At 45.9% G+C, this 12,552-nt stretch overlaps 1 protein-coding gene across 1 annotated transcript in view; it reads left to right on the plus strand.

Annotated features, from left to right (window-relative positions):
* Nucleotides 1–12,552, plus strand: part of csmd2 (CUB and Sushi multiple domains 2) — a 1,856,113-nt gene that overhangs the window by 1,440,408 nt on the left and 403,153 nt on the right. The window contains exon 25 of the mRNA XM_078566065.1: nt 4,144–4,335. Coding sequence (XP_078422191.1) covers nt 4,144–4,335 — 192 coding nt within the window. The remainder of the gene's footprint in view (nt 1–4,143; nt 4,336–12,552) is intronic.

Raw genomic sequence — 12,552 nt, forward strand, 5'->3', positions numbered from 1 at the left:
TTCTAGAGTAGCCATGGGGTCACAACCTGGTGAGCACATCTCACTGTGTGATCCACAGTAGGTGGCAACGGGGACTTTCAAGATTTCTGGCACTTGGAGGACTGCTGGAGGACAGAAATCTGCTGAGTCTGAGTCAGATGAGGAGCCTCTGGACTTGGTCATACTTCAGTTGCTGGAGCTGCAAAGGCAACCTTGGGATCATCAGGAAGGGACGCCTACTGCACTCCTCAGATTGCATGGCATGATGGAGGAGTCTGTCCCCCTTCAGTCTGAGGTGATAGCGCCAGCATGCCAATGCACCGAGGTCAACACTGGCAGGATGGCAGCCGCCATGGACACTTTGATCCTGACACCTGTTCTGTACTGTTGCGCAGGCTGAAAGCCATCACTGACACCATAGTTAGCCTCCAACAGTGTCAACTCCAGAGGGGTGCGGGGCAGCTCGATCTCACTCCAGCTTCTGCTTCTCCTCAAGGAGTCTGCCAGGGACCCTTGGGCACCCATAGGGAGGAGCATCCGCAGGTGCACACACCAAGGCCATCCACCCAGGTGACTCCAGGAGAATCCGGCCCATCCCCTTTTCCTGTGACCCCAATAGCTCCAGCTCCACAAGCCAAGGAGGCTGCCACTGCCACTACCACATAGCAGAACTCCGAAAGCAGGCTGGGGGCCCTCCAGGTCTCAGGCTTCGAGAAGATGTCCACCAAGGTCATGACTGACTGGGCATAGCAGTCAGTGAGTTGCCTCCACATTCGCTGTGGATTCCAGGGGAGCACCTAGATGTAGAGGCAGGATTAGGAAGGCTAGTTGCACAGCCTTGGTACAGATGTTAATCACTTGTATTTAATATTGATTATCGGAAATACACTCCCAAGAATGCCTCCTTCCCTAAGTCTCCATGTTCTGATGAGCATTGTTCGTATCACCCTGATGTGAAACCTTGGTTCCTTCACAAGCTAAATGCTAGTGTCTCAGTCCAGGGCCTCTTTCCTGTGCCGTGTATAACCTTCAGACCAAAGTGATGGTCCAGCTTCACACTCAATGGACACATTAGTGATGCCTGCATCTCGATGGTGCTGGTCATTGCTGCCAGAATGTTGTGGGCAGGCATCACAGAGTTCCATCATTCTCTCTGTGTGCTCTCAGCACCTTTTGAGGTGGGGATGGCCCCCATCTCTTCAGCATCTGTGAGCAGTGACGTTGTGCTCCTGAAGGGATCAGGTGCTGAAAGCTGACCAAGGATCAGGTGCATTTAAATTTTCAAGACCGCGTTTCCATGATATGGCCCTGATCACAGAGCGCAAGTGAGCTGCCCTCAGACAGACAGGAGTCAGACATTCACAGAAGCTATGTGAAGATATGTGGAGTGTCCTCATTGCATGTCACCATCATCCTCCTGGAATCTAGTGACTATTAGGGCCTCCGCTGCATCTCTATGACATGAGCCTGGGCACTGAGGGTTTGTGCACTGTCATTAGCCACACAGGAGTCAAAGGTTCACAGATGCAAGTTGAGGATGTCAGGACTGCCCTCACTGCATCTCGTCATCATCCTCCACGAATCCTGCGGCTACGCAGGCCTGCCAAGCACGCCTGCCTCATTTGGCCAGTGCAATAGTCTCAACACTGGCATCCTCACCTTCGAGGACCTCATCATTGTCATCCTGTTTGACGTTTCCCTCACCAGAGGATATGTGCAGCTCCTCCATTTCCTCCTTAGCCAGGTCCTCTATCCTATGCAGCACCAGGTTGTGTAGTGCACAGCAAGCTATGGTGATGTAAGATACTCTCTGAGGACTGTATTGCAGTGCTCCACCGGACCTGTCGAGGTACCAGAACCTCACTTTCCTGCAACAGTTGACATATGTGACTGACCAATTCCCTAGGCACACAGTTTTCGGAGACACTGGTTCTCGGTCATCTGCAGGAATGACAAGCGGCATCTATAGACCCTGGGTCTAGTGAGGCACCTACAAGCGATGGCTCGCTGTGGATCTTCAGCCTAATAAGAAGCAGGCCCTGCCACCCCTTCATCTAGAGGGAGGTACTCCTCCCTTTGTTGTGCCAAGCACCTTGGCCGCTCTCCTCTTCTTCTCTGGTCTCTGTAAGCCATGAGGCATACTGCTAAATCACCAGACTCCATGATCCTGATGTTCTCCTCCTGCAGGATCAATGAGAGACGGGTTAGCATGGGTGTACCAAGAAGTTCTCTCAGTTAAGTCTGAAGGCTGCTTCACGCATGCAGGAAGGTGCTGGCCACCATTTGGATGGCCAGTGTGTAGTGCGTTCATTGGCTGTCCGAAACCCCACCCACCTCCATCCCCCTCCACTTGACTGATTGGCGGCAGCTTCAGCCATTGGACTGCATGTTGTGCTCTCTGCTCATGTGCAGACAATCTCCAAAACCATACTGCAAGGTTGCGCTGTTAGCTTGAGGGATACTGGCCCAAACTTTAATAAAGACAGTTATTAAGGAGCTGTGAGCACCTCCACCAGTGACTGCGCCATGGCCATCTTTCACAAGGAGATTTTATAACTTACCCAGTCTGCCAATTGCTTTGTTGCCCTCTAAAACACCAATAAATTTGCAATCTGTGCCCAAGAGGTGAAAAGCTCCAGAGCATTTGGTGGCACTTTCATGCTTTTGTATTGCTTGAGTGGGCAGAAAAGCTTCAGAGGCCCAACTCCAAGCGTGTCAATGGAGTTGCTACTGAAGAGTCTCAGCTGCGGAAGAATGCTCACTTTTGACAAGCTTTTCCAAGTGTGTGGCCACTTCCCTCACACACCCCCTCCCTCCACCCTCCCCAGCATGTGCTTGAGTATTTCTTTCCGTCAGTGCTACCTTGCCCCGGCACTGCACTGAAATCCAGCCAGGAAAAAGCGACTTGCCTGTGCCAGCTGCAAATGCGCGGCACCTCTTCCTTGATGTCCTACAGGTGATGCTCGCGAGTGCTGCGCAAGGTTATGTGCACTCACCTTGAAGTTCTGCTTGATAGGTGCACGCTTTTTAAAGACAGCTGTGAAGCATGTCCTTCTGAAGTCACGCTGACGTGGGTGGTTTGATGTGGAGGGATAATTCCGGCGAGCAGGGCTTACAATTAGATGCAAATGTTTTAAAATGACATTCCCGACGTGTGGCGGCAGGAAACGCGGTCCGCCATTGATGGATGGAGCAGACAATCACAAACTGGCTTCCTCTCCCGCCACACCGAGCTATGACACTTGATGCTAATGGGGCTGGAAAATTCCGGCCTCAGTCTTTTTCCAATGAGACCACAATATAAAAATCCTCCCACCCCAAACCCAATTCATTAAGTGGCACTAAACTGTCAATCTGACTCTAACATCCTGCAAGGTATTGCTCTTGTCCAGATGTAAGTGTTGGTCAAGAGTGCTCTTTGAACGTGGAGTGCAGTCTTGAGCCCATTGTTGTGATGAAGCAGAGGAGGAGATCTAATCCTTGGTATTCTGATTGAGGAAGTGTTAATGATGACACCAGGACAAATGTAGTTTCAAAGAATACAATGCGTCCTCAGCAGTGACAGGCCCCCAAATTGAGGAGTATAAAATTAATTGATGAAATATTATTTCCATCTCTACCTCATGCAGCCTGCATTCCACTTGCTTGTTTCTGTAGCCATTGGCTGGGATATGCTGATTGTATTGGAGTCACAGGTGGTGCCATTGTAAACTTTGCATTTATTTTTTGACTTGTTCCTGATTGACTCTGAGCAGTTTTCAAATATGTGGTTTAATAATGTATCCTGTGCAAGAAACCAGGTATTTATAGTTAATGCGGCAGTTAGTAGCGACAAGCGATGTTTAATCCCATTTTCCTGTTCCAGGTGAACAAGTTCCAATTGAGTCAGCAACCCATGGACTCAGCTGAGTCATTTCTAAGAACACAGGGATACTTCATAAAATTGAAATAATAATGTAAAATGACAGTGTTTATCTTTCTGGTTATTAACTGGAGATTATTACTTGATAAACTTGGATGGACAATGTCATGGTATTTAGTCCTGCAAGGAGAACATTGTATTCACCACATTTTCTTTTTAACCAAGCCAAAACTGAGTAATTTTACTTCCTACAAAAATTGTATTCTCAGCCCCAAGTAATGTCCAATTTGTTTTTCTGGCAGGCTTTGAACTGATTAAGTGTGAAGATCCAGGGATGCCACAATTTGGCTATAAGATCCAGGATGAGGGACATTTTGCTGGGACCACTGTTGTCTTTGATTGCAATCCTGGGTACACTTTGCGTGGGGACTCTGCGCTAACTTGCTTAACTGGAGATCGCAGGGCCTGGGACAATATGCTGCCTTCCTGTGTAGGTAAGAAATCAAATTTCAGCAATCCGCTCTCTAAAAGTGGGTGATATTTTTATGTCTGAAAAATTGTTTTACTCTTTCCTTTCTTCTCCCATAGTTTGCCATTTTTTTTTTGTTGATAAATGGAAAAGTATTTTAGTGAAAGCAAACAAATTCTGTAAACTCCAATGTATTGCAACTTATCTTGTATTTGCATCACTGACCAAGGACCAGGTTTTCGCTCCTGGGTGATGCAGAGATGAGAGAATTCCTGGATCTGTGAATCCGACCTTTATAAATGGCCACCTGCAGGTCGGATTTGCATTCCGCAGGGGCGGGCTGGGTTAGAGGTTGGCCCCACTGCCTGCGGAATGTGTGCAGAGGCTGCAGGGTGGGGAAGTGGACTGGGCAGAAGACCTTCCTCTGTGGTCCGGCACTGGGTTGAATAATAAAAACTAATAAATCAATAAACAGCCCTCTAGTCCTCACCCTTCACCCCCGCCATCCCCCACACATTCACCATGCCTCATCCCTGTCAACCTATGTCACCTCATACCTCCCCAACCACCCTCCATGGCCCCTCATATGCCCAAGGCCAATCCATGCCCCTCTACCTGCTTCCCATTGCCCCTGATACTCACTATGCAAACCAATGCCCCTCTACCCACCCCCATGGTCCTTCATACCATCTGTGCCCCCATATCCCCATTGTCCTTTATAGCTCCTATGCCAGCTTAATGCCAAGTCATGCCAATGCATGCCCCAATCCACCACCCTCTACAATTAACCCCTCCATGCCAACTCACCTACTATGCATGGACAATTCCTTGACAGCTTGGCAGTTCTTTGACAACTTGACAATTCTAATGAGTTTACGCACTTTTTAAGCACAATCATGTTTACTTTTAACAATCCCAAAGGGTGCCTTATCTCTCCCAAAGGTGTCCCGGGACCAGATTCAAAAGGGTAGCTTAACCCCTCCAGAGGGATATCCTGGCTATTCAAACAAATCCGCCGAGTTCAGATCCCCTCTTACCTGCTCTAATGTGCACTCTCCAGGTTTCACACTCCTGGCCTTCCAAAATCCCGCTTCAGTGGAGGCAGTTGATGATTTAAATGACCAGCTGCTTCTGCGAACCGCGCATGCGCAAACCCTGGCCCAGCTTCACTCCCACACCTGTGATGATGGGTCATGCTGTGTTCGGGGGCAGGGCTTAGAATTCCTGGCCTTTTCCTTGATTTTCGCCACGGTGGAGAGGCTCTCTGACCTGGCAAAAATCTGGGCCGATTTTTCTGACACTGCCTTTGACTCTTTGAGAGCTAAATATGGTCATGCTTTGGACGTGGTGCCCATGAACTGAGAAACACACTTTGAGGCAGTAACCTTGTGCGTTGACAGTAGGTATTGTTGTATGTTGTTGTGATTGTCTAAAGAAGAGGTTCAGAGGCATAGAGTCTGAATAGTAACTATTTATTGCAGAAAATATCTATGTACAGATATACAAGACAGCAGGCTTCTTCGGTCCAAGCCATAAGCTATCTCCATTCAGACTACTGCTAGTCATGTGAGTCCCTTTGGATCATCATGTGAGCTGCACTGTTTCCCCAGGCCCACATTAATCTTTTCAGCCCTGTACACCTTAATGCCACAGGTATGACATTCCTACTTAACCTGCTTAGCTGTATTTCAGCCGTAGGAAATATGTTGATTCCAGCTCTCTCAGTGAGTCAGGAGACCTACTGGCTTTTTAAAATCCTTGCATGCCCAGAGGCGTAAAAGGCTGGAAAGAGTTGAATAGGATCTATGCTGTTTCTTCTAGGTATGCTGGAAAATATGCACTCACCAAATTTATACACAGAAAAGTACAATAATACGACTGACGCTAAGATGCTATATTACTCAAAGGGTTTCCCTGACACGTTGTTAGAAAATAAACTAAAGCTGTAATAGTAAAATTCGCAATGTTCTAATGTTATGTGAGATGGTGGGTTGGGGAGTTAATCCTGCCTCATATTTATTACAATACTGGTCATTAAAAATAACTCTTAACATTTTCTTATTGGAAGTTTCACATTTTGTCTCCCTGTATATCTATCTCCCTCTCGACGATTCTTTTGTGCCTCAATAATGACTCTTAAATGGAAGGTGTACCAAATCATAATTAGGACTGTGAAAGACTGCAGGAGAATATGTAGAGACTGGCAGGATGGACAGATATGTGGCAATTGCAAAACAAAAACAGAATTACCTGGAAAAACTCAGCAGGTCTGGCAGCATCGGTGGAGAAGAAAACAGTTGACGTTTCGAGTCCTCACGACCCTTCGGCAGAACTGAAGTATAGTTAGGAGAGAGGTGAAATATAAGCTGGTCTAAGGTGGGGGGGCGGGGGGAGAGAGAAGTTGAGGGTGGGGTCGTTGTAGGGATAAGCAAGCAGTGATAGGAGCAGATAATCAAAAGATGTCACAGACAAAAGGATCAAAGAGGTGTTGAAGGTGGTGATATTATCTAAGAAAAGTGATAATTAAGAATGGATGGCAGGACACTCAAGGTACAGCTCTAGTGGTGGTGGGGTGGACAGACTAACAAAGTATTAGTTGTAGATTTAAAAATAATGGAAAAAGATGGGAAAAGAAGAATCTATATAAATTATTGAAAAAAAAAGGGGTGGGGGAAGAAACGGGGTGGGGATGGAGAGAGGGGGAGTTTAAGATCTAAAGTTGTTGAATTCAATATTCAGCCCGGAAGGCTGTAAAGTGCCTAGTCGGAAGATGAGGTGCTGTTCCTCCAGTTTGCATTGGGCTTCACTGGAACAATGCAGCAAGCCAAGGACAGACATGTGGGCAAGAGAACAGGGTGGAGTGTTAAAATGGCAAGCGACAGGGAGGTTTGGGTCTTTCTTGCGGACAGACCGCAGGTGTTCTGCAAAGCGGTCGCCCAGTTTGCGTTTGGTCTCTCCAATGTAGAGGAGACCGCATTGGGAGCAACGAATGCAGTAGACTAAGTTAGGGGAAATGCAAGTGAAATGCTGCTTCACTTGAAAGGAGTGTTTGGGCCCTTGGACGGTGAGGAGAGAGGAAGTGAAGGGGCAGGTGTTGCATCTTCTGCGTGGGCATGGGGAGGTGCCATAGGTGATGCGACACCTGCCCCTTCACTTCCTCTCTCCTCACCATCCAAGGGCCCAAACACTCCTTTCAAGTGAAGCAGCATTTCACTTGCATTTCCCCTAACTTAGTCTACTGCATTCGTTGCTCCCAATGCGGTCTCCTCTACATTGGAGAGACCAAACGCAAACTGGGCAACCGCTTTGCAGAACACCTGCAGTCTGTCCGCAAGAAAGACCCAAACCTCCCTGTCGCTTGCCATTTTAACACTCCACCCTGTTCTCTTGCCCACATGTCTGTCCTTGGCTTGCTGCATTGTTCCAGTGAAGCCCAACGCAAACTGGAGGAACAGCACCTCATCTTCCGACTAGGCACTTTACAGCCTTCCGGGCTGAATATTGAATTCAACAACTTTAGATCTTAAACTCCCCCTCCCACCATCCCCATCCCGTTTCTTCCCCCTCCCCCCTTTTTTTTCAATAATTTATATAGATTCTTCTTTTCCCACCTTTTTCCATTATTTTTAAATCTACAACTAATACTTTGTTAGTCTGTCCACCCCACCCCCACTAGAGCTGTACCTTGAGTGTCCTGCCATCCATTCTTAATTAGCACTTTTCTTAGATAATATCACCACCTTCAACACCTCTTTGATCCTTTTGTCTGTGACATCTTTTGATTATCTGCTCCTATCACTGCTTGCTTATCCCTACAACGACCCCACCCTCAACTTCTCTCTCCCCCCGCCCCCCCACCTTAGACCAGCTTATATTTCACCTCTCTCCTAACTATACTTCAGTTCTGCCGAAGGGTCGTGAGGACTCGAAACGTCAACTGTTTTCTTCTCCACCGATGCTGCCAGACCTGCTGAGTTTTTCCAGGTAATTCTGTTTTTGTTTTGGATTTCCAGCATCCGCAGTAGCTTTTAGCTATGTGGCAATTGCATTTCATTTCAGAGAAATATGAAGTCCTACAGTTTGGAAGTATGATAAGGTAAAAGAAGTACACTTTAAGTGATAAGAGTTTAAATTTTGCATCCATCTGCAAGGGGAGATAGGACCTTGCTTTAAAATGTAATCTGAAAGGTGGAATTTTCAACAGCCCAGCACTCACTACTATGAGGTTGATTCAGCACCAGTGCAAAAAGGAGAGTGTAGTAATTGAAAGTATAGCCTCTCCTACGGTCTATCAAGGGTCACGTGATGTTCTTGGAGGCTTCGACCAATGAGCCCTAAGTGTGGGTAAGCCGGGGAGGCGAGGCTTCCTGTCGAGGATCCTGTTCAAGCACGTAACATCTGAAAGGCACTCTGTAATAAAGTTTATCTGTTTCTTGTTGAAAGCTGTCCACTACGTCAAGTTATTACATTTGGTGACAAGGGTAAAATAGCTCAGACGCTGCACCTCACCTTTTTAACATGAATGCATTGAATCTTAAGAAAAAAAGAAAGGACTACTTACCAGTCATGCCATTCCTTGACAGAATCAACTCATACAATGCAACTATGGATGACTGGAGCCAGTATGTAGAGCACCTTGGTTTTTATTTCGTAGCGAACAATATTACTGCAGAGAAAAAGCTGAAAGCAATCCTTTTGAGTAAATGTGGCAGCAAGGCTTACAATCTCATCCTCAGTCTGACAGCCCCAAACATGCCCAATTCTAAGTCCGTCAGTGAATTAGTGGACCTCGTGAAAATGCATTTCCAGCTGCAGCCATCCGTAATACTACAGCCTTTCAAGTTTAATTCCAGAGTTTGCACCGCGAGAGAGTCCATCACAATCTATGTAGCGAAACTGAAGCAGTTGACAGAACACTGTGACTTCGGGGACACACTAAATGATATGCTGCAGGACCCATTCGTTTGCAGAGTTCATGACGATGCCATTCAGCGCCGTTTATTTGCAAAGGTCGGCGTTGATTTGAAGCTCACCCTGGAAATAGCACTCGCTGTGGAAAGTGCTGTGAGAGACTCGCAGGCTTTGCAACACATACAATGTGGGACTGTTCTTCATGTGGGGTGGGAACCTACCGCCAGGCATGATGCGAAAACCAGAGACACAGCAGCGAAGCGAGAGGCAATGTCCGCTGTTAGAAACATGAAAAGGCCTAGTAGAAGCACTTCAGCAGTGACTCAAAAGTTAATTTGTTATAGATGTGGGACTGACCACGTACCGGACACCTGCAGATTCAAGGAGGCAGAATGCCATTACCGCCATAAGAAAAGTCATGTAATAAGGCAATGCAGGGCGAAGTCGAAATAGTCCATAAAGCAGCAAACCAGCATGATTGCATTGAAAAATACAGCAGAACCTGAAGCTGCTGACACCGACATTTATTCCCTGTATAATGTCATCACTGTAAAAACCAATCCTATCACTGTCACAATCTAAGTTAATGGGAAGGTAATAATGGAGATAGATACGGGAGCCTCAACCACAGTGGTGGGAGAGCACATTAACTACCTAAATGAAGGTACCCAGCCACTGAATCTGGAGCAGGCAACCGTTAAATTGAAGACATTCACTGGAGAATCTATACAGGTAAAGGACATCGCCACAGTACCTGTGTCTTATAGGCAACAGACAGCCCAGCTTCCAGTGATAACAGTGATAGGAAAAGGACCTGGTCTTCTGGGTTGAGGCTGGTTACAAAAAGTCAAACTTGACTGCTCTGAAATATTTCACTTGAAAACAGGAGGAGTTCCTGAACTGCTAAGGAAATAAGACAATGTATTTTGGGATGAATTAGGGAAGCAAAAAGGCTTACAAGCAAAAATATATGTGGATTTTCAGGCATCACTCTTTTCTTTAAGGCCAGACCTGTGCCTTATGCATTGAAGGAGAAGGTGGATGCAGAACTGTGCCGGTTAGAAAAGCTGGGCATCATCCAATCTGTCCAATTCTCAGAATGAACAGCACCCATAGTTCCAGTGGTTAAGCCTGACCAAACTATACGCATTGGCAGCGACTATAAATTGACTGTGAACAAGGTAGCCAAACTAGATAAGTATCCTATTCTGAGGCAATGCCAGCTGGAGATAAACCCTATACAAAACTGGACATGAACCATGCTTACCAACAATTTGAGCTGGATAGCACGTCTAGAGGATACGTGACTATCAACACACACAAGGGTCTTTATCAATATAATTGCTTACCCTTTGGAGTATCGTCTGCATGTGCACCTTCCAAGTCTTTTGCAAGGATTTCCCTGAGTGGTAGTACACCTAGATGATGTTCTGATCACAGAGTCAACTGAGACCGAGGCCACTTGGCCAACCTGGAAGAGGTGCTAAGAAGATTCTTAGAAGCTGGCGTATGATTAAAGAAAGAGAAATGTACATTCCAAGCGCCAGAAGTTACTTACCTGGGTCACAAGGTGGATGTCATGCATTTGCAACTGGTAGGAGAGAAAGTTAGGGCAATCAAAGATGCATCCTCTCTGTCAAGTGTAACTGAACTGAATTCCTTCCTGGGTATGATCAACTATCATAGCCTCTTCTTGCCAAACTCGTCAACAGTGTTAGCACCATTACACTTGTTAAAAAAATAATCACCATTGGTCGTGGAATTCACAACAGGAAGAAGCCTTTGTGAAAGTAAAGAAACTATCACATTCATTGTGTTTATTGATACACTATGACCCATCGAAAGCATTGGTATTAACATGTGATGCTTCTCCTTATGGTATGGGAGCTGTGTTATCACATAGAATGGAAAATGGATCAGAAAGGCCCATTGGTTATGTTTCCAGAATCCTCTCCATAGCCGAGAAGGGTTATTCCCAACTAGAAAAGGAAGGTTTATCGGTGATACTCGGAGTGAAGAAATTCCACCAGTACCTGTATGGATGAAATTTCACCCTTTGTGTTGGACCATAAATCATTAATGTGTTTATTTAGTGAGTGTAAAGCCATTCCGCCAATAACATTAGCAAGAATACAACATTTGGCTTTGATATTATCTGCATATGAGTATACCTTTATGCACCGTCCTGGTTTGCAAATTGCAAATGCGGACGCACTCAGTCATCTACCGCTACTGGATAGCATTATACATGCCCCTGTGCCACAAGATGTGTTTGTCATGAATTCCTTAGACTCTTCACCTGTGTGTACGAAGCAAATTAGAAATTGGACAAACAGAGATCCAATTTTGTCGAAAGTCAGAGGCCTTTTATTGCAAGTGTGGTCGGATTCACCTGTATCTGAAGAGATGAGACCATTCCATGCCCAAAAATCATAGTTAAGTTGTCAAGGTGGAATCTTGTTGTGGTGATCAAGAGTTGTCATCCCTTCTCAAGGTAGAGAACCATTCTTGATAAAGCTTCACAGTGCGCATCCAGGCATATCGAAGACGAAAATGCTTGCGCGAAGCTATGTCTGGTGGCCAGGCATTGACAGTGACATTGAAAGCCTGGTCAAGCACTGTCTTTGTCAGCAACAACAGAGTTGCCTGTTTCAGCTCCCCTGCACCGGTGGAAGTGGCCTGGTCAACCCTGGGTTATACTACATATTGATTATGTAGGAACATTTTTAGGTACCATGTTTTTATTGATCGTAGATGCACATTCTAAATGGATGAATGTGTGCAAAGTCAGTTCACCAATATCGAGCGCAACTATCAGAAAGCTGTGTCATTGTTTTAGCATACATGGCCTACCGGAAATAATCGTTTCTGATAACTATACAGTTTTTACCAGAACAGAGTTTCAGAGATACATGAATTTAAATAGAATCAGACATATTACAACAGCCCCATACCATCCCTCATCAAATAGTTTAGCTGAGAGAGCTGTGCAAACTTTCAAATCTGGAATGAAGAGGTTATCAGAAGGTACTCTAGAAACTCAACTTTCCCACTTCACAGTTATCGTACAGCTATGGGTTCAACACCGTCTGAATTATTGATGAAACGCCGCCTACATACAAGACGATGTCTGGCTTTTCCAAACTTAGAGGGGAAGGTAAAGAGGAATCAGAGTAATCAAAAATGGAATCACGATATTCATCACAAAGCTCGCATATTCACTGTGGGAGACATAGTATTCATGGGGAATTTTGGAAGTGGACCTTTTTGGGTTCCTGGAACCATTGTCTCAGAAACTGGTTCATTATCCTTCCAGACGGAAGTGGAAGAC

This window comes from Cetorhinus maximus, chromosome 21 (assembly GCF_964194155.1).
Source record: "Cetorhinus maximus chromosome 21, sCetMax3.hap1.1, whole genome shotgun sequence".
In the NCBI taxonomy this organism is placed as follows: domain Eukaryota; kingdom Metazoa; phylum Chordata; class Chondrichthyes; order Lamniformes; family Cetorhinidae; genus Cetorhinus; species Cetorhinus maximus.